General features: G+C 35.1%; 1 protein-coding gene across 2 annotated transcripts; it reads left to right on the top strand.

Moving 5' to 3' along the window:
* Positions 1–4,438: 4,438 nt before the first annotated feature.
* Positions 4,439–6,843, top strand: LOC107910728 (probable ubiquitin-conjugating enzyme E2 37). 2 transcript variants are annotated; one of them, XM_041088531.1, is made up of 6 exons: positions 4,439–4,766; positions 4,864–4,930; positions 5,021–5,088; positions 5,174–5,197; positions 6,245–6,307; positions 6,540–6,843. In XM_041088531.1, the coding sequence occupies exons 1-6, from the start codon at positions 4,631–4,633 to the stop codon at positions 6,542–6,544; spliced, it is 363 nt and encodes a 120-aa protein (XP_040944465.1). In that variant the 5' UTR covers positions 4,439–4,630; the 3' UTR covers positions 6,545–6,843. The 2 variants fall into 2 exon arrangements, with proteins under 2 accessions (XP_040944465.1, XP_016694182.1); XM_016838693.2 differs by lacking the exon at positions 6,245–6,307 and having other exon boundaries at positions 4,447–4,766.
* Positions 6,844–18,849: the final 12,006 nt, after the last annotated feature.

Consider the following 18,849-nt stretch of genomic DNA (forward strand, 5'->3'; position numbering starts at 1 on the left):
TTGGCTTCGGTGGACATAAATTCCCGAGCATATTTACTAAGTCTGACAAATTCATGTTCATACTCAGTCATAGTCATCTTACCTTGTTTTAACTCAAGAAACTCTTTTTTTTATCTATAAACCTCTGACTGATATACTTTTTACAGAACTCCTCCTGAAAGAAATCCCAAGTAATTCTCTCACTCGATACCATTGACACAAGAGTCTTCCACAAATGATAGGCAGAATCTCTGATAAGTGAGACAACACACTTCATGCATTCTTCAGGTGTACAGGATAATTCATCAAAAACTCTGATAGTATTCTCAAGCCAAAATTCAGCTTTCTCTGCATCATCATCTTTAGTAGCCCGAAACTCTTCAGCCCCTTGCTTTCTGATCTTATCAACTGGTGATCTTTCTCTTATAACTATACCTACGGCTGGGAAAGCTACATGGGGAACCTGAGAATCATGAGGGGGTGGAGGTCTAATAGCCGGATTCGTATGAATGAACTAGGCAAACCAATCATTCATAGCTTGGAAGAAGGCTTCTCGAGCCCCACTTCCCTGACTAACTGATACGGGCCTTTCACTACTATCGGGTGGCACCGTCCCTTCTGCGGGAGCGAGTGTATTACTCTTTACATCATCTGCACCAGCTCGTTCGGAATCTATAACTATAAAAGAAATTATTTTAAAATCGTCAGGAGTCGTCACACTATCAAAATATAAATATGGTATGTATAGCTAGACTCTTATTCACACGGAATGTTTCGAGAACCAACTAAACGTACTCTGATACCAGAAAATGTAACACCCCTTACCCGAGACCATTGCCGGAGTTGAGCATGGGGCGTTACTTGACTTAACTTATTAGTTCGGGGCATAAAAAATTACTTTTAAAATTTATTTCACTGTTCACCATAATGCTGTGCACCTGAGCAGCAGTCACTAATTTAACTATAACTCAAGTTGTGAAACTCAAAATTTAGATTTGTAAATTTTCCCTAAAACTATACTCATATATTATCTTACCATTAAATTTTCAGAATTTTTTGTTTAGCCAATTCGTACATTTTATTCAAATCTCCTCTATTTCATTGTCTAAAGGTTCTGGCCTTTATTCACTAAAAATAAATTTTTTCATCATATGATTTTCATATTGTGTTCTCACTTTTTTTAAAGAAAATAGACTCACCAAGGAATCTAGACATATAAATTATAACTCATAATTATTTTTTTACAATTTTTAATGATTTTTTAAAATTAGAACAGGGGACTCCAAAAACCATTCTGACCCTATCTAACCAAAATTCAAATATCTCAGAATATAAAATTCCTTTACCCACAACATTATTTTTATCTGAAAATAGACTCGATAAGCTTTAATTATATATATCATTCACTCACTAATTCATTTTATACTATCTTTGGTGATTTTTCAAAGTCACATCACTGCTGCTATCCCGAAACTGTTTCATTGCAAATTTTTTACTCTTTCATATTTTCTTGGTATAAACTATCACCTAGGCATTCATAACACCACACATGTTCTTAATTAGCCATTTCAATAGCTAACCATTAGCCATATTATATAAACACACTCAAAATGACTAAGTCTCTATACATGCCATAGCTTTACACGTTTCGAAATCACATAATACTGAGATGTCTGTAGATAGTGTGAGACGAACTCCGACGTCCTTGTGATCCTCAAACTAACTTGGCGATACTATAAAAATAAGGAAAATAAAGAAATTAAGCATAAAGCTTAGTAAGTTTACAAGTAAATAAATAACAACATTTATCATAAATAATCATACTCATAAATTTCATCAAACATTAGAATCTTTACTCGCTTCTTTACTTACTCACTTACTTGTTTACTTATTTGTTTACTTAAATAACTCATGATTATAATTTACTCCTCCCTTGCTGAAATTTCTTTCTCAACTATTAACTAAGATATTCTAAATCCTTATAACTCACTTGAATTTATTATTATGCTTTTATCTGAACTTTCATGTAACATGGTCTATTTACTAGCCCGTTGAATCACTTGGAATACTAAGGATACTCGGGTCTCTTGTCTGATAATACATGCCAAAACTATGTCCCAAACATAGTCTTACATGGGAGGTTTTCTGTACTGCCAATGCCATATCCCAGATATGGTCTTACATGGGAGTTCTCATATCGGTGCCCATGCCATGTCCCAGACATGGTCTTACGGGGGACCTCTCATCTCGGTGCTAACGCCATGTCCCAGACATGGTCTTACATGGGACCTCTCATCTCGGTGCCAACGCCATGTCCTAGACATGGTCTTACATGGGACCTCTCATAATCCCAATGATGTCAATGCCATGTCCCAGACATGGTCTTACATGGGATCTCATTCCCTTAATGTCATGACATTTGTATCCGATACATTCCCAATGTTTCAACGGGGCTTTTATCACTGATTTTCTATCATCTCATACTTAAATCAACATTAGATATTTTCATGAAATAAATACATAATTGCTGAAAAATAACAGTATTAATAATAATTATCGAAATATTGTATTTATTTACCGTAAACTTACCTCGGTACAAAATATGGTCAAATCTATCTACTTAGTCTTCAACCGTTTTCTTTCCTCGGTCTAACTCCAGATTTCGTTCTTCTTGATCTATAATAGCAACTTTATCTTATTTAATACTCACATTCATCAAAACAATCCTTGACTCGAACTTTGATTTTGCCCTTAAACTTTTGCATAATTACTCTTTTGCCCAAAAGCTCAGAAATTAAACTTCATCCCTTATTATTATGTTTTATTACATGCTGAACATTTTTCCCTTCTATCGAAACATCAAATTCCCACTCTAACACTTATGAACATTAGGTATTTTTACCGATTATGTCGTTTTACTCGTTTTTACTTAAAATCGCTTAGAAAAAGTTGTTTAACATAATTTCGAGCTTCATATTCTACCATAAAACATCAAAATAAACACATTTCACCTATGGGTATTTTTCCAAATATGAACCCTAGGTTAAATTATTACTAGAATAAGCTAAATCAAGTTATCGGGGCTTTAAAAACGTAAATAACATTAAAAACGGAGCTTGGGATCACTTACTACGGAGCTTGAAAGCTTGAAAACCCTAACTATGGCTTCCCCCTCCCCTTGCTAATTTCGGCCAAATGAAGAAGATGACCACAATTTGCCATCTTTTTCCCTTTTAATTCATTTTAATTACCAAAATGCCCCTAATTTAAAAAATTTCTATTTCACTTATCTCATGTCCATTTTTGTCCACAACTTAACCAATGGTCTAATTATCATATAAATACCTCCAATTTAAAATTTCATAACAATTGGACACCTCTAATATCTAGAACTCAACTTTTGCACTTTTTATAATTTAGTCATTTTGACTAAATTGAGTGCCCAAACGTCAAAATTTTTGAACGAAATTTTCACGAAATCATTCTATGAAATCGTAAGCCATAAAAATATAGTAAAAATATATTTTTCCTTATCGGATTTGTGGTCCTGAAACCACTGTTCCGACTAGGCCCAAAATCGGGATGTTACAATGCAATGAATTAACTGAGTCGAATCTATGCTTAGAAACTGGAAGACTTCTAGCCTTCAACTTGTACCACTACAACAAAATAGTTTTAAGATTACACTTTTGTGCCAAAACTTTTCTAAGTGTTGGGATAGACTTGTCAACATACGCTTTGGTCAACTCTTTATATAAGAGTTGGGATATGTATGCCTAAGGCAATGCTTAAATAAGAGTCGGCTTTGTCCAACATTATGCCGACACTTTTGGGCCGACACTTTCCTAAGTGTTGGAATGGACTTGTTGACATATACTTTGGGCAACTTTTGTATAAGGGTTGGGATATGCATGCTTAAAACAACACTTAAATAAGAGTCGGCTTATTCCAACACTATACCAACACTTTTGGGTCGACACTTTCTTAAGTGTTGGGATAAACTTGTCGACATATGCTTTGACCAACTCTTTATATAAGGGTTGAGATATGTATACTTAAGGCGACGCTTAAATAAGAGTCGATTTTGTCCAACATTATGGGGACCCTTTTGGGCCGACACTTTCCTAAATGTTGGGATCGATTTGTCGACATATGCTTTAGCCGAGTCTTTGTATAAGGGTTGGGATATGCCTTTTCCAACTATATAAAAGTGTTGCTATATGAAAAACCTAAGCATACTCTTTTTTGACTACACCGACTCTTTTTTGAGTTGTTTAAATTTATAGCTTTAAGTAACTTTTTTTTTTATTGTTTGCAAAATCTAATCATATCTCAATTTTTAAGAAAAGTTAGAAAATATACTTATTAATTCTTTATTCTTTTTAATTACCTTTAATTTTTAAGTTTAACATTCTACCTCCGGTCTCCTCTCCCTATTTCCAAATCAGTTCCAAAACAAAATTCCGTAAGTGCATTACTGTGTTTGTATATAATTTTCACCTTCTTTTAACGTGGGAGTTTTAAAAGGTTAAACCACGAAAAGAAGAGAAAAACACATTTGAAAAGGTTTGGCCGCCCGCTAAAAAATCAGAATCCCCCTATATTTCATTTTTAAAGCGCAAAAAACAAAAGGTCAAACCAGAAGAAGTATATGGCACAAGAAGCAAGGCTAAAACTGAGAATGCAAAAGGAGTTGAAGCTCCTTCTCGTCGATCCTCCTCATGGCGCTTCCTTTCCTACCCTCTCTTCACAATCTAATATTACTGATCTCTCTTCCATCCACGCCCGTATGTTCATTCTCCCTCTCGCTTTCGCTTCACCCAAAAAAATGATTTAAAATCTTTCTTTTTTATTAATATCCAAAATCTGGATGTTGTTTAACAGAAATAGGTCTTGAAGAAACTTTTTATAGCAAAGGAATCTTCAAGATTAAGGTTCAGATACCTAAAAGGTATATCTAAGTTGCACAATAAAATTTAATTTTTCTTTCGCATTTTCTTTTATTAAAAGGAGGTTATTGGGGTTTTTTTTTGCCTTAAAGGTATCCGCTTCAGCTTCCGATTGTGACTTTTGGGACGCCAATTTATTACTCGAACATCGATAATGGAGGTCGAATTTGCCTTGACATTCTCAATATTATTTTGTTTCTTTTATTATTTTTGTGGAGGGGGTTTTTGATTCATACCCATCTCAGATTTTCTAAAGATTTACAATAAAGGTTAGTCCTTTCTCAGATCCATTGATGTTTTGTCAACTTTTGTTGGTTTCCCTTTATTCTGGAGATTGTTTATTTAAGCATTCATTGATGTTAATATTTGATGCAATTTTAGGCAAACAGGAATCTATATTTCTTGTTTCTTCATTGTCTTTATTCTATTGTATGCTATTGATTGTTTGGAGATTTGAATCTGTTAAATGTTTTCATTGATTTGATGTAGCTTGTTTCTATTTTTATGCATACAAGTCTTGGAAAAACAATTTCTTAAGTTTGATTTTATTATAGCATGAATTGATAGACAAGTATGGTAGGGGGATAAACTTGAAAGATGAGATCTTGACATTTGTTTAGGTTTCTAACTTTAAAACTTTAGATTTATATTCACTCAAAGAATGTTGTTGACCGTATGTGCAATATAATGGATCCTTGAACTTCATGCGAATGGAACCAAGTTTAAGGTTATTGAACTTTCAATTGTTTACAGGGACCATTAAACATGAAGAATAGAATGTGTTCGATGTTTAAGTTTATTTTTTAGTTAGTACAGGACACTGAAAATTTTATGCTAAAAAGCCATGTCTGCCTCATTGATTTCACTTCTAAAATGGAAATTTTGTTTCTTTAAAGTATCTGATATATGACATGAAGAGTATGGTCCTAATCTAAACAGGAGGCATGGCAACCATCATTGAACATTTTAACAGTGCTTACAAGTATAAGGTTATTGCTCAGCGAACCAAATCCTGATGATGGCCTAATGTGTGAAGAAATAGACTTTCTCTCAAGATAAATTGATTTTTTTTCTTTTTTATGTTTTCCCTTTGCTTTTGATATGTTAATGAATATTGTTAATGAATCTACAGAGTATGGTGCTCTGGAGCTTAGTACTAGCAATAAAAGAACACATGGCATTAGCCAAAAGTAGATTTGATTTTTATGGCATTAGCAATAAAAGAACACATGGCATTAGCAATAAAAGATTGGATGGTGCAAAAATGTTACCCCTTTTAAGATATATTGTTCTAATACTGGCTAGCTTGAATGCAGGTTCTGGACAATGTATGTGGCGTATAAACAAGAAAAATAAAAATAATCATTACATGACTATTGGTACTAATATTATCTTATAATAGTCAGTCAAAAATCATTTATATATCTTATAATAGACAGTCAGTAATGTAGCTGCAAAATCATGTTTGCATACAGGGCTTTATTTATATCTTCATCAAATCTCAATAGAGCATTTTAGCTGTCTCCTTGTGCTTAGAAAATGAGATGTTTCATTTGATTTGCTATTTCGTATCTAATGCACCTTTGAATTTGCTATATTTTACTATAACAGTTTGAGGTTGAATGAGGTCTGCAATTGGCTTATAGCAAGGCTGGGGCTTGAGGGATAATGCTAAATATAGCGAAGAGTCGGGAAGCAATAATGGTGAAAAGAGAAGACTTCATGTTATAAGTAGGTAGTAAACAAAATGGATTGTTAGGGTATATGGTGTACTTGGACTAAAGATGTTTCACTACCTGAGGCTACCCTTGTAGAAATAAGAGATCAGTAGAGTTTCTTGTAATTGAAGTTGCAGTTTCAGACTGTATTAGCTTTTTATGTGGTACAATATCAATAACAATATCCATCGTCTTAAGTGTTCTTTTATTTGTTTACTTTCGTACATTGGGTTGAATGCGGGTGGTATACGTTTCGGCTAAATGTTAGTGTATTTTAGTTGGATTGATTTTTGTATTGAACATTCAACTTTTAATTAAATTTTAATTTTATATTTTTTAGTTGTATTTAAAACACAATTTCTATCATTATTCACTACAAATGTTTATGAAAATGTATTAATATTGAAATAATCAAAAATAGAAAAAAAATTGCTTTGGATGTGTCTATCCCAACCTTTTTAAGGTTGTCTTAGACGGGTTTATCCTAATCTTTTTAAGGTTGCATTAGACAGGTTTATCTCAACCTTTTTTAAGGTTGCCTTAGACGGGTCTGTTCCAACTTTTTTTAAAGGTTGCCTTAGCCGGGTCTATCCCAACCTTTTTAGGGTTGCTTTATACGGTTTTATCCTAACCTTTTTTTAAAGGTTGCCTTAGATAAGGTTTATCACAACTTTTTTAAAAGGTTGCCTTAAATTGGTTTATTCCAACTTTTTTTAAAGGTTGACCTTGATTAAGTCTTTTCCAACCCTTCAATAAAGGTCGACTTATGTTGACTTATGCCAACGCTTTTTCAAAAGCGTCACGGAGCCTATGCCAACCGTACTATAGACAACCTTTTTGGAAGCGTTGGGAGAAGCGTTGTGAAACTTATGCCAACCTTTTTTGTGTCGTCTTAGGTAAAAAAAAGTGTCGCAATATACCTGTTTTGTTGTAGTGTATACTATCAAATCAAAACTAACTCAAGTCTGATTTTCACGAATACAGTGCCTTAATTTTTCAAAATCTACATCCAAAAGAGAACCTCTCTTCAACGAAACGATCATACATTTTTCCCTCTTATGACCAAGTTGCCTCCGCTCCAAAGGAGTTGACTTCGACTCCGTAACGGACAAGGGACAATTGATTTCACTGGTCATTGTAAAACCTTCTAGAATATAAAGACTGTCAGTTCTTTTACCTTTTAACAAAACGAGAGCTTCACGAGATACTTTAATACCACTCGACTTGATGTTGATTCTGCATCCTTTCAAGTCTAAAATATTCAAGGAGATGAGGTTCTTTCGTAAATCAAGTATATACATAACATCTGAGAGTGTCCTATACGTCCCATCGTGTATCCTAATTTTAACAGTACCAATACCAATTACCTTACTGGATGAATCATTTCCCATGCACACAACTCCACCTTCAATCGAACTATATGTGGAGAACCATTTTCTATTGCGACACATATGGAAAGAACATCTTGAATCTATGATCCACTCAGACGTAAGCTTGGAGTTACCGTTCGTTGACACTAATAAGAAATCATCACCGCTTTCATTGGTCAAATTAGCACCAGCTACATCTTCCTCGTTACTCTAAGCAACTCTTTTATTTCGCAGTTTATAACAATCTGCTTTGATGTGCCTAACTTTTTACAATAGCGACATCTTTTGTCTCATTTTTTTGATGCTACCAAAACGGAAGCTTGCCTATCTGCCTTGCTATCCGAACTAAACTCATTATCGAGTTTGTCTCTACTCAACAAATGACCCTTCACATCTTCGAACAAGAGTTTGTCTCTGCCATAAATTAGGATCTCCCTGAAAGACTTGTATGAAGGGGGTAAATAGCACAATAATAACATAGCCTGATCTTCATCGTCAATCTGAACCTCAGCATTCTTTAAATCATTGAAAAGAGTAATAAATTGACTGATGTGATCTCTAAGAAGCTCGCGTTCGTTCATACGAAACGTAAATAGAAGTTGTTTCAACACTAAATGGTTAGCCAAAGACTTAGTCGCATAAAGAGTTTCTAACGTTTTCAACAAGGCGGATGAGGTCTTCTCCATCAATACCTCCTGCAATACCGTATTCACGAGGTACAATTGGATTGCAAACAAGGTCTTTTCATCAAGCTCTTCCCATTTTGTTTGATTTAAATTTTCAGGCTTTTTCCCAGTAATAACTTTTTTCAGTCTGGTTTGAACTAGAATTGCCATCATCCGAACTTGCCATAGATTGAAATTTGTCACACCATCGAACTTCTCAATTTCAAATCTTGTTGCTGTCATTTTTGAACGGCCTGATCTACGAAAATTAAACTAGCTCTGATACCACTTATTGGGGATCAACCCGATTAAGCAACAAGTAAAAAAATAGCGAAAGAAATTGAGAAATTGAACACACAATTTAACGTGGAAAAACCCCTCCAAATAGGATAAAAACCACGGGCAAAGATAATTTTACTATAATGGCAAAAGAATGAAGATTATAAAAGATGTAGATAAAAATTAAACCTCGAAAAATTGAAAACAAAGAACCCTCAAAACCTAAATACAAAATTCTCTAAATGTGTTATGAGTTCTAATCTCGAATGGGTGTATTTTATAAAGTTGTAAAATAGTTTATTTATAGGCTAAATTCATAGGTCAAATAATAATAAAATAATCTAAACTAATCAGAATTTGATTAAAACAAATAAATAGAGTTTAATTGAAAGATTATTTCTCAAATTTGACTGAAATAAGATTCATACTTAATAATATCAATATCATTAATTTTAGAGTGAAATTAGCGGATTGATTGTCAACATAGATAACAAAGTTAAACGAATTTCTACTAAAATTATCTCCATAGTGAATGGCAGCGTCAGTTGAAGTGTTCAATTAAGGAATAATAAATAGGGCATTTCTTTTTCTTCCTCGCCGAACTCCCTCTTCCTCATGACTGAACTCGACGTGATTACCCTCATATTCAAAGAGAAAACGAGCATTCGTGAATGTAAATTCAGTGTTACGGAGTCCAAGATATATGGAAATATTGTTCCTAGGCTAAATAGAGGCCTCTACAAAGGCAATGGTTCCAAGACACATTTCTCTAGGCATGTAGAACACTGACAATTCAACAAGGATCCTTTCAATCTCAATAAATTGTCTATCTGCCCACCACCACTGTTGATTCCTTCTCCATAACGGGCAACTGTAGCAGGAAATTGTCTATGGATCGTTTCTTAGAAATCATCATCAGATGGGATGATTACATAATGGGGTATAGCGTCAGTGAATGGATTTGGTTGTGAGGAAGAGACAAAAGGGGGTTAAAATGAGGAACAATTGCAAGGGAAGGACGTGTAATTTGTATTTGCTGAAATAAAAAAATATAAATATAGTTTTTTTCTGGTAAATATAATAAATAATATCCAATATTCAATTCCCTACCAAGTACCGGATATATGTATAGGAGGGGAAAAAAGGTTAGGGTTTCCAAAGCAAAAGTATGCTCTTAGTTCATGTATAATATATCATGATCACATAACTTTTATGATGATGGAATTGGGTCCATAGACACGTGCAAATGATGGGCTTTTTTCTTTTTTTCTTTTTATATCTAAAAGAAGTGTAATCTGGAAATGGGTTTAAAAAAAAAAACCTTAAAATTTATTAAATGCTGATTTTTTAGAGTGAATGTACGAACAGAGGAGGGATTAAACCGAGTTGATGACTAATGATGGTTTCCCACCGCTTCTTCCACCGTGTGGGATCCACTCTATCATGCTAATTCCCCTTCACAAAGTCCTCTCTCTCTTTGACCGACACTCACCTCAGTTTATGAATTTCCAGTAAAAAAGAAAAATCCCTGACATAAAATACAAGTTTCATATCTTAGTAGGAAAAATGTTTGTAAAACCATGAACATTCCCGTCATCAATGTTGACTCCATTCATTTCTCAACAAGTGTCGTACTTTCTTATCACCATTTTCCATATTTTGATCGTCTTTTGGCGATTACCTAATAACCAACGTCATTATCGAAGAAATCAATAAATATTTTCTTCATTCGGAGCCTGCAATTGCTTAGTCTAATATGTGTGACCCAAAATTTGAAATTCTAACCACCTGATTCATTGCTGCTTTTTGTTGAACCATTGCAAAGGCCCCCACCAATTTCATTTTCCTATTGCCCTCACCTTTACCATTGATTTACCATATATCATATCTCATAATTAGTTAACCAAAGAAAAACTACAGTGATCTCATGTTACACTTTATCATATATGATTGATTTCATAAATGGAGATAAAAATCTTATGTTAAGAGTTAGATTATATTCTGTCTCATTTATTAAAAAATGTATAAATTAATCATTATACATTAGATTAAAGATTAAGCTGGTCTTTTTTATTAAAAAATTCATTCATTTCTACGATTAAAAATTGTGTAATTGTTAAAATAACCAGATAATTACACATGATATGTCACATGTACCTCATTTTTATTAAAGGGACCAGTTTACTCTTTAATCTAATAACATGGACTAATTTACTCATTTTTTAAATAAAAAGAATAAAATACATTTTAACTTTAATACAAATGCTTCTATAAAACTTTTATAAACATTAAGACTCTCAATCATATATAATTTATAGGTATATATTATACTTCTTTCCTTGTCATTGTTGCAGAATATATTATCTTACTCAATTTGAGTAGCTTTTCTTAAAAGAAAAATGAAAAGGAAAATGAAAAAAAGAAAAAGAACACATTATAATTTCCAAATAGGAACACATTTATATAAACCAATTTTACACAACATTTGAAAATTCAAAGTTCCTTTTAGCTGTTTTTCAAATTTCAATGTTAATCATACATGGATTAGTTAATGTAAACCCAAAAAAGAGAAATTAATCAGCTTGACATCTGAAACCTATATTTCAAAACAAAATATAAGAGTAGGTGCAGAATCATGGGTGCCTATGAAAGTAGGGGGAAGATAAATTTGAGAAAATATCATTCTGTCTTTTCCTTAAATGTTTGTCGTGATTGAAGGAGCTTCCGTGAGGCCAAAAATTTTGTAATAATCATAATCTAGATGTCAACACTGATATGATTATTGCATGCATTGTCGTCAAGCTAGAAATGACCAGTTGGCCAATTGCAGTTAACTTCGAAATCTATTACCTTTTCCAAGTAATCTTTCTCTTTTCAAGAAACAGGTAGATAGATTTTGACAGCTTAACTTAATTCTACTAGTTAATTCCTTAATGGAAGCTGTTCTTTTTCATTTTTATCTGACACAATTGTTTTATATAGGGATAATATTAACTTGCGCAAAATAAGGTCCATAAGTACGATTTTTTTTATTTTTAATTAGGATTTTATGTTGATTTTAAAATTAATTAGGTATTTAAGTCGATTTAATTGGAAAGCACGGTCAGTTATGTGAGCTTTTTAAAAAACTCGTTCAACTAGACGCGCTTTCTAACTAACGGTCAGATTTCAACAGTTTTTTAAACATTACCGCCAACGGTAAAAAAATAAAATAAATACCCAACGGTAACCTTTTTTTTACTCTATGATTAACATTCTTCATTTTTTCATTTACATCCTTCTCTCAGTTCTCTCAATTCTCTCAAATTCTCTCAAACTCTCTCAAGTCTCTCATTTTTAATATTCTTTGATATTTTTATTTAAAAATATTATTTTTTATTTATCTCGTTTTTATTCATTTAAATTGATTTCTCACGAATGACCACCTCCCTAATCCGCTTTGACGATAAGCGTATTTTCGCTGCCCAATTAGCAATGCTAAGACAAAAATTTAAATTTCGTTAATTTTGTTAATGCTAAATTTAATTTTTTTTATTATAATTATAATTTTTTTTATTGTGCAAATAGGCGGATGATCGTGTTCTGGAGGGTTTTGTCCATAATATGGGAAAGCTTATGATCCTCGAAATTCGTGGACACTTACAAGCGGCTGGATTCTTATATGCATCTCGCATGTTCTGGGGTTGCAAACTTGATTTGCAACTAATCAGCGCGTTGGTGGAAAGATGAAGGCTCGAAATACACAATTTCTACCTTTCATGCTGCGAGTGTATAATTACACTCAAAGACGTAGCGCTACAAATCGGTCTGACAGTGGATGGGCCAGTCATCACGGGATCTGCGATCGTTCCGGGCAAAGTGACCTTCTGCCAATCACTGTTGGGGAAGGCCCTCAAGAAGTTCGAAGGTGGACGAATATCGATAAACTAGTTAAAGGATAATTTCAATAAACTCCCTAAAGACCTGAAAGACTGAACGGAGGAGGTGATACAACAATACGCTCGAGCATACATCATGAGGTTAATCGGGGGGATTTTAATGCCTAAAAAATCTCAAAATTTGATGCACGTAAGGTGGCTACTACATCTAATGGACTTCAATGAGTGTGGGAAACTAAGTTAGGGGTCTGTTGTATTATCCACCTTATACTGGGAGATGTGTCAGGCCACGCTACCGAGTGCGGCATCAACCAGTGGTTGTTTGCTCTTGCTGCAGTCGTGGGCCTAGTGGTGACTATCATTTCTATGTCCCAAGTTGACTGACCCATATATGTTCCCGTTGTTGACGAGGTAAAAATCATTTATTAATAAATATGTAGTTTGTGTGGTAATTATTATTATTATACGTTTTGACTAACATACTGCTTGTACAGGTGGAACCATGGGCCGAGCTACTTGGGTCTGCTCGAGGATCTAGAAGATATTAGGCTATTATTAGATCAACGCTCGGAAGCTGAGGTTAGTTACCTATTTTTTCAAACCTATATTAATTACCTAATGATTCGTAAAAGAAAATCATAAGTAACGATATTTACAATTTTTCTTTTCAGTTTGAATGGATGTCGTACGCCAACACCGATGTCATATCCTGCATCCCGCTGAAAGTGTTGCGTAATCGACAGATGTGGGATGCAAAGGTGCCATTGATAGTGTACGCGATGATGGAAATGCACGAAACAGAACCGGTGTTGCAGCAGTTTGAATGGAGACAACGAATTTCTTTGCCACCGCAAGACCTGAAAGAGCTGCACAAGGTGAGCATGCGATGAGGGCAACATCGGCTGGTCAAAACGGTACGAGGAGCACATTGAGGTGTGGGATCATAGGATGCAATCTATACCTGTTCACGAATAAATTTTCTCAATGGACATAGCGATAGTTGATGATTACTTGGCATCATTTAGAGTCACCGGTAAGTCGTATTTGCTATCACCGGATGAAAAGAGTCGACAAATTTGGGTGAAGAGGTCACATCGACCGCCATAACATACTAGGAGGGGACGTGGTCGCACTAAAAGTTTGTTATCCGATCCAACAGAAGATACGCTGCTTATGGCTGTGCAATATCCAGGTCACTTCGGTCTAGGTATTCCCATTCAATGAAGTAACCTTTTGTTTTATTCATAAGCACCACCGTACTACGGACCACCCCGCGTGTGGTCAATTCTTCTGTTCTTGCAGGTACATATTTTGCTCCACCGATATTCCCCGCATACTACACCCCTGCGTAGATATCGATGTTAAACCCCATGTCAGGATAGACGCCGACGTACCCACAGTCACCGATGCAAGTGCAGCAGTCGATGGTGATGTTGATGCCTAGTACCTTTTTTATGTACCTGGGATTTGGGGCACCTTATGGCTTCATGCCTATAGTGACCCAAACACCACGCGCATCACTATTTTATGGGGGTGGCTCATCGTCGCAATTGGTGGACGAGGAAGTGACGGATACATGATGGCAGGCGAGGATGACGCAGCAATCGACCACGAAGGAAGATGATGACGGTGCCGATCTCGAAGATAGGGTCGCCCAGATGTACTTAGGCGATGATGACAATGAGAAAGAAGTTTACATGCCCACACCACCTGTGACAGCCCAAAATTGACCCTAGTCGGGAAGTGGTTTCGGGACCGCTAAACCGAGTCACCGAAAGGTTCGAATGTGATGTTTATTGTCTAGAATATGTAATCATGAATGTGTGAAAATTTCAAGCTTCGATTTAGTCGATTGCATGTGAATTTAGTCAACAGGACTTATATGAGAAAATTTTAAAATGTGATAGGTCAATGCATGAGGACCTATTAGTGCATGTGGAAGAAAAAGGGGACTTGCATGTCAAATTCCCCTCCCTAATATGTAGTGGCCGGCCATGCTATGGGTGGAAACATGTCACCAACATGTTGTGTTAGTGATGTATGGTAAGGAAAATAAAATAATAAGCATGATAATTAAATAATGAAAGGAAGGGTGATGAAAAAAAAGAAAAAAAAATAATAATGGTCTCATGCATACACCCCATTGCCGTGAGCTAAAGGAAGGAAAAGAAAGGTTTTGTTCATCCTTTTTCAACCTCTTTTGACCGAAAATCCTAAGGAAGAGGATTAGGAGGAAGTTTGGCCATGCATGTAACTAGATTGAGGTATGTTTAATGTTATTCTTTGAGATTCATGTATATTTTAAGTTGTAAGTTCAAAATCTACCTAGCCATGGTTCAAACTTTGTTAAATGATGGAGATGACATTCGGCCATGAATGTTACGTTCTTGGTTGGTATTTTGATGTCTTTGGTGATGAGGTAAGGAGATGGTTGACTTTGGGTGTTTAATAAAAGGGTTTGGATGTGAGAGTGTGTGAGAAGTAGAAATGAGGAGTCTTAGCAACTCCATGAAGGTTCGGCCATGGTAGTTTGAGGATTAGAGATTTTATTTCTTGTTAAAAATTTGATGAATCCTAGTGTGTGAAGTGTTTGAACCAACTAAGGATTAATAGATGCATGGGTACAAAGTAGGAAGAATCGGCTACTATGGTTGACACCAATGCCGAATGTAAAGATGTTATAGTAAATAATGTATGTGATTTGAGTTGATAATGTGAAAAAGGATAATTAGATGTGTTATAAATGATATAAAGATTTTAGAAATTATTTTGGTTAGGTGTGTGTATGATTAAGTATATTCGGCAATATACTTAAAGTGAGTACTTGATATTATATGGGAGTATGTATATTCGGCTACATGAGTAAATATATATATATATATGATGTTAAATTTGATTATGTATAATGGGCATTAAGATGTGGAACTTAAGAAATGTAGTCATATGTGGAATTACATGATGTTATAGTTGACATTGTACACACATACATCCATTCGGCCATCAACATGAGTAATTAGTGAGGATGGTTGCCGAATATACAAACATACATAAGCATGTATAATTGAATTATGAATGTTTAACAAGATGGTTAAACTAGTGAATTATTGATTAAGCTCAAGGAGCTAAAGGAGGAAAATCAAGCAAAGGCAAAGAAAAGATCACTGAGTAGCCGAGTTGGAACCGTCTTACCCAACACAAGGTAAGTCATTAAGCATGTAGTTGGTATTATTTCAAATGGTCATAATGTTTATGTATTGATGCTGAATGGAATGAATAAATATACATATATATATGCATGTACGTATGTGATGATGAAATTGTTGAATGAAAAGAAAAGAGGTAAGATGTACTGAGTTGTTGATCTCGGCACTAAACGTGCGGGTATAACCATTTATGACCATGAGATTGGCGCTAAGTGCGCGGGATTAAATTGTACAGCACTAAGTGTGCGATTTGACTATGTTGCACTAAGTGTGCGAAATGAATATGATGCACTAAGTGTGCGAATTGACCATGCAGCACTAAGTGTGCGAGTTTGACTATGTAGCACTAAGTGTGCGATTTGATTACGTAGCACTAAGTGTGCGAGTTGATTATATAGCACTGAGTGTGCGGACTCAATATACATTCGTGAATCATTATGGACACTATGTGTGCGACACTATTGAGTCGATCGCGGACAGCGGATCGGGTAAGTGTCTTGAGTACATGGCTAATAGGTGCTATGCTTATACTTGGTGTTGAGCTCGGTAAGTTTGAACCTATGTGATAAATATACTTGAAGTCACGTACATAAAATTTATCGTAGGATGGGTGAAAGGCCGTTTAGTCGTTTGATTGTAACGAAAATAAATTGATTTATGAAAATGCTTCAATGTCCTATTGATGAGTATATGGAATGTGAATGCATGAATTGATATGAAACTGAATCGATAGGTTGGATGAACTATGGTATGGTTCGGTATGGATGGAGTAAATTGTCTCGTTCCATTTTGTTTCCTCTTGTGATAATGTTATTGATGGATGGCAGTGCATTGCTTATGACTTACTGAGTTATAAACTCACTCAGTGTTTCCTTGTCACCCATTATAGGTTGCTTGGACTCATCTATTTTTGCGGGGTCAGGCCGTCATCGAAGTCATCACACCGGATAGCAAGTTTTGGTACTTTCTTCTTAGTTGGCTTAGAAGAACATTTTGGCATGTATAAGCTATTACGTTGTGTTTGAACTTTGGCATGTAAACTTTAAGCCATGCGAAAATGGCACGAATGTTCGATTGAGTTGGATCAAGGGTAGGCATGAAATGGACCTAGTTACTTTCGTAACAGATGCTGGCAGCAGCAGTGTCATGAGATTAAAAAATCACTAAAAATAGTAGGAGTGGAATTAATTGATGAATAAATTATGTAATCGAAGCTCGATGAGTCTGTTTTCATGAGGAAGTAACGAAAAGATCATATGGGCAGTATATTAAGAGATAAACAGATTTTTGTGGGACAGGGCCAGAACGGTTTCTGGATTCCCTGCTCCGACTTTGGAAATTCATTATAAATTAACCAGAGATAATTAGGGGTCGTACCATATATGTACAGATTCCTCTCTGAGTCTAGTTTTCATAGAAACAAACGGCATCAGTATTGAAGCCCCGTGCAGGGAGATATCCAAGTCGTAATTGGAAAAGGTCAGTGTAGTCGACCCCTGCAACATGGGAGACTTTGACTAATAAACTGTACTAATTGGCCCGACCAAAAATTCTAGAAAAAATACATAGATGGGAACATGAGTCTAGTTTCTGGGAAAAATTACGAAACTGATTTTAGAGTTACGAAACTCAAGATATGATTTTTAAAACGACTAGTACACAGATTGGGCAGTGTCTGGAAAATAAATTTTATAAGGGGTTAAAGTCAGTTAACACCTCGTGTTCGACTCCGGTGTCGGTTTCGGGTTCGGGGTGTTACACCACCGGATACACCTCTAGATGATACTCTAGATGCACCTCCAGTGGTACGGCCGGTTATATGTAAAAATCCTCTATGCGATCGTCATTCATCGCCTTGTAGCACACATTCTCCTTGATGACACCATTGATTGTATTTTTTCTTTTAATTTTTTAATGTAAATATAGATATGTCATAAATAAAAAATCGAGGTTATTCATTCAAACAAATAATTTGTCATTATTACTTTATATGTTTCATCGATAAATAACAAATGTCAAATTTTGTTATAGATAAATTGTTCTGAATATGAAAATTTTTGGATTTACCTTGTTATCGATAAAATTTTTAGATTTTGTTATCCACAACAAAATAAATTGTATGTCCTTAAAACCAATCTCAATACGGAACATCGACCTTTATAGTTCATATTGAATACAACAAACACTATTAATATGGCACGCACATATGAAAATAAATTTTAGTTATAAAAAAATACTAATAAACATGAAATTTGGTTGAAAGTATTGTAATAGACGTTGGGGCCCCAACGTTTCCCTGTACATAGAACATGTTGGCTTCGTATGCCCTGGGTTTCTACAATACCCACATAATTTCTGTTGATCATGCCTCTCTCGAATATCCATATTGTTCCTTATCTGGGTGAAATTCAGGCAAACTTTTGGGACACAACGTAGGTCCTTGTTTGGCATCAGCTCGAACGACGCGCTGAACACAGGTGACCACATACTCTCATCTAGGACTAGTGGGAATTCAGGACTCCACACATTACGAATTCGTTATAGTTGATAGACGTCATTGATGTTAGGCGTGTACTCAATCCGTATGTTCCAACATGCGGCAATTACATGTGGTAATGAGAAACGAAGTGCTTGGTATCTCCCACAATCATAGGTCCTTTCCATTAGGTTCACACGATAGGATGCACCTGACATTTCTTAGTCGGGCCTAGCGTGCTTTATGACTCAAAAATCAAGGTTCTAACGTGAGTGGCACACTACATATGATCAAAATTCAAGGTTCCAAAGTTGAAATCGAATACACTGAAT

This window comes from Gossypium hirsutum, chromosome D02 (genome assembly GCF_007990345.1).
Source record: "Gossypium hirsutum isolate 1008001.06 chromosome D02, Gossypium_hirsutum_v2.1, whole genome shotgun sequence".
Lineage (NCBI taxonomy): Eukaryota > Viridiplantae > Streptophyta > Magnoliopsida > Malvales > Malvaceae > Gossypium > Gossypium hirsutum.